This window comes from Clupea harengus, chromosome 3, assembly GCF_900700415.2.
Source record: "Clupea harengus chromosome 3, Ch_v2.0.2, whole genome shotgun sequence".
NCBI lineage: Eukaryota > Metazoa > Chordata > Actinopteri > Clupeiformes > Clupeidae > Clupea > Clupea harengus.
In genome coordinates, this window is record NC_045154.1 from 14,015,117 (window position 1) to 14,018,836 (window position 3,720).

Here is a 3,720-nt window from a genome sequence, read left to right on the forward strand (position 1 = left end):
CTCTCTCTCTCTCTCCCTCTCCCTCTCTCTCTCGCTCTGCAGCAGGTGTCGGACGCACAATCCGCAGGTTCTCCCCGTAATTGCAATTACCTCTTTGCCCTCCGGCGTCTGAATGTCACTCGACATTGACCATGGGGGGGGGGGCAGGGATGGAGGGGAGGACATTACACCGGACACCCCTCAAATCAGTGTATCACGCCTCTCGCACACGTGGGGAGGAAAGGTTTGTGTGAGCACTATCCCTGCTCCTGCTCCTGCTCCTGCTCCACCTCTCCTCTCAACCTGTTTTCCTGTCAAAAAATCTCTAATTCCGCTGATTATCACCCTGCACACACACCGCTACACGCACTGAGGCAGCTCGCCTTAACGGGGACTGCCAGAGCGGAGAAGAAGAAGCCCCTTCTCCCGGCCATAGGTTTGGAAGATGCTATGACCTTGTGTCTTTGTTGTCCTTACAAGTGTCTCCATGTCCTCTCGCCTTGCCACATGAAAGGACAAGGCAACGACTGAACAACAAGTTGTCTCCGTGTTCTCTCTAAAAACACATCACCATTTCACGCGTTTTTACATGCACAAAAAACAGGACGGTTGTAAGCAATGTCCCGTTGATAGCACACGAAACAGGAAGTATATGTGACAGTTTACCAAGGAGAAGGGACGTACACAGCGACCATAACAAACCAGATCCTGTAAACGAACACGCTGGGTGTGGAACGACCTACAACAACGGACGGTAGCGACTCGCGCAGAAAGGAGTGCCCGTGCCAATGACCCCTTGGAGAGATGCTACTCGCCACGAGCATCAGAACCAAAGACACCCTTTAAAACCCAAACAGCTGTCATACTTATCAATACACATACAGTGAGAGAGAGAGAGAGAGAGACGGTCATGCCAGTCTACTGATACGATATAATATCACAACAGTGAGTGAAAAGTATAGTTATAATTAAACAGCGTCTTACCTTTAGTGCTCTCCTCCTCACGGTTCAAATACATGACTGTTTAATTTCGCTGTCACTTGAGCTTGCTCTGGTGGTTTCTCTGTGTGTGTGTGTGCGAGTGTTTTGGTGTGTGTTAGGATGTGTCAGTGTGAGTGAGTAAGGTAGTGTATGTGTGTGTGTGTCTCTACTCCTCCGGCCAACTCTTCAGGTCCATGTGTTTAACGCGTTTATTGTCTTGTTGCTCGGGCGAGGGAGAGCGCGCGTGCTTTCCGAGTCCTCCCAGAATTCCGGTCGAGAAGGTAACGTAAACGCGCCTCTCAGTCTCTTGCTCTCCCACTCACTCTGTCGCACGCACACACACACACACACTGACGCCCCGAGGGATTGCCGGGGTAAAGAGTGCACTGAGGAAGCCAAACGGGAAAGTGTCAGGCGTCCGCCGTCCTCATGCTTGTCACGGCTGCTCTGATGGTAGTAGCCCACGGGAGGATACCGGGAGGATACCGCGGTGACTCCTTGTCAGCTCAGTGACTGCAATTAAGAAGCTGCGCGAGAAACTCTACATGAACCGAATTATCGATGGGGGCGTATCTTATCGCATCTTCTGTTTCTTTCCAGATAACCGATGTCCAGAACGGAGACCGTCAGAGACGGGCTCGTGCGTATAGCAGTCAGATGACTCGCGGGTCTCCTGGATCAGGACAGGCTCGTGGGGTTGTGTGCGCGCGATGGTTGTATCTCCTCTCAGCCCGGGTCCGGGAGGTCGGTGTCCTTAGATGGACCGCAGGTGTGAAGACGGTGGCCACAGGGGATGGGAGGGAGGTGCGTGCAGGTGTGTCCCCGCCATTGTCAGCCAATCCCCACGCGCACAGAACAATTACCTAATGCACCCTTTCACTGCCGGGACGGGCGGAGGCGGGAGAGCAGAGCTGCGCGAGCCCTTTTTGCCAAATCACGGTGTATTGCACGTCTCACACTTAAGTGCTTAGATGCACATACCCACACACGCACACACATACACTAACACGCACACACATACACTAACACATACACACACCGACAACTCTTTACATATCCAGCATGATCCATCGCGCACAGCACACACAAACGCACCTGTCCCGAGGGCTTGAGCACGTTTCGTGTCTAAGTAGCGACTTCTAGCGGGTCCTTTCCGCTAATGCAGAGCTCAGTATCAAGCGTTTTATTTCATCACGCACCACACACACACACACACACACACACATAAACGCACACACACACACATCATAAATATCGTTGACTAATTGTGTCGCTTGACGGGGGGTGATAATTGAATCACCTCCGTCTCTCTAGTTGACGGAAGAAAATGAGTGTTTCCACAGACGGAGCGACCTCTGCTCGCGGCTCACAGGCAAACGTCATTTGAGGCGCAGATTTTGGGCGCCGTAACCTTGAGAGGTTTAATGTAGGATTAATGACACCTATCTGCGATGCTCCCCGATAAACACCGTGCCGCTCGGAGCACGCTATTCGGTCCCGCTGGCCCCGTGCCCTCTCCGCAAACAACAGAGCCATTTGGAGAGAGGATATCACTTATTAAGCTCCCCAAAAAAGCGTCCTCCCCGCCCGTTTGCCGTGCGGTGCCGTCCGACTCTGAGGCCCGGTGTGTCTGAGGCGCTAAACCTCCAGCTGTTTCCAGACCAGAGGTGTAAAACAGTCTGACATTGACATGCCATGCATTGATTTTCCATTACGTGTTTTAAAGTTGCATGTTTTACACCATATAGCTTCACACAGAGTCGGAGTCACAGTGTGTGTGTGTGTGTGTGTGTGGATGTGTGTGTGTGTGTGTGTGTGTGGTTAGAGCTCACTTTCCAGCTGAGTGTTCACTTAGCACAAGCTTCACAAAGAGGAAGAGAGCTCCCTGTCTTACTGGGTCACATGTTATCTTCTATGTTTAGTTTCACTGAAACTGTACCACTACATTCATGACATGTTGTCGTGGCTTACCCCGACCACTATGGCAAGTTAGGACAGTGAGAGGTGCTGATCAATAAATATGATTGCATCATCATCATCATCATCATCATCATCATCAACATCATCATCATCACCATCATCATCATCATCAACATCATCATCATCATCATCATCATCATCACAGTCTTACATAAGCGACACATCTAAACATCTAATCATGGCAAAGTGTTGTGGTTGTGTTGTGCTGTGTTGTGTTGTGTTGTGTTGTGTTGAGATGTGTTGTGTAGTGTTGTGCTGTGCTGTGCTGTGCCATTTGGTTATTCTGGAGAACATTGGGTTTGGCCAGTCGGTTCATTCAGTCTGTTCCTCTCTGTTGTTCATCAACAGGATGGATGTCAGAGGACCCACGTGCGTGTGTGTGTGTGTGTGTGTGTGTGTGTGTCTGTGTGTGTGTGTGTGTGTGTGTGTGTGTGTGTGTGTGTGTGTGTGTGTGTGATCGTGTGTGTGTGTGTGTGTGTGTGATCGTGTGATGAGGGTTTCTTGTCCCTACAGTCGTTTGCTTGATAGCGTTGCGATGACAGAGATGGAGACATCCTGTCCATGAGTGGAACGCAAACATGTCCACATCTCTCTCACAGGACGGGTCCAATTGATCGCTTGATTGGCTGATTAGCTGATTAGCTCATTAGTGTAGCTGACGACTGGGAGCGCGGAGCGTATGAAGTGTAATTGGTGTTGGGTGTGAGGTCTTCCACCATGTTTCCAGATCAACCAACGGAATCTTCCAGATGTTCTGACCCGCGTAGGGTGTTATAGGGT

At 50.6% G+C, this 3,720-nt stretch overlaps 1 protein-coding gene across 1 annotated transcript in view; it reads right to left on the reverse strand.

Annotated features, from left to right (window-relative positions):
- The window catches only part of syt7a (synaptotagmin VIIa), a 212,601-nt gene extending 210,619 nt beyond the window's left edge, over positions 1-1,982 (reverse strand). Inside the window, exon 1 of the mRNA XM_031564648.2 lies at positions 964-1,982. Within this exon, the coding sequence (XP_031420508.1) occupies positions 964-997 (34 nt within the window). The 5' untranslated portion in view covers positions 998-1,982. The remainder of the gene's footprint in view (positions 1-963) is intronic.
- Positions 1,983-3,720: the final 1,738 nt, after the last annotated feature.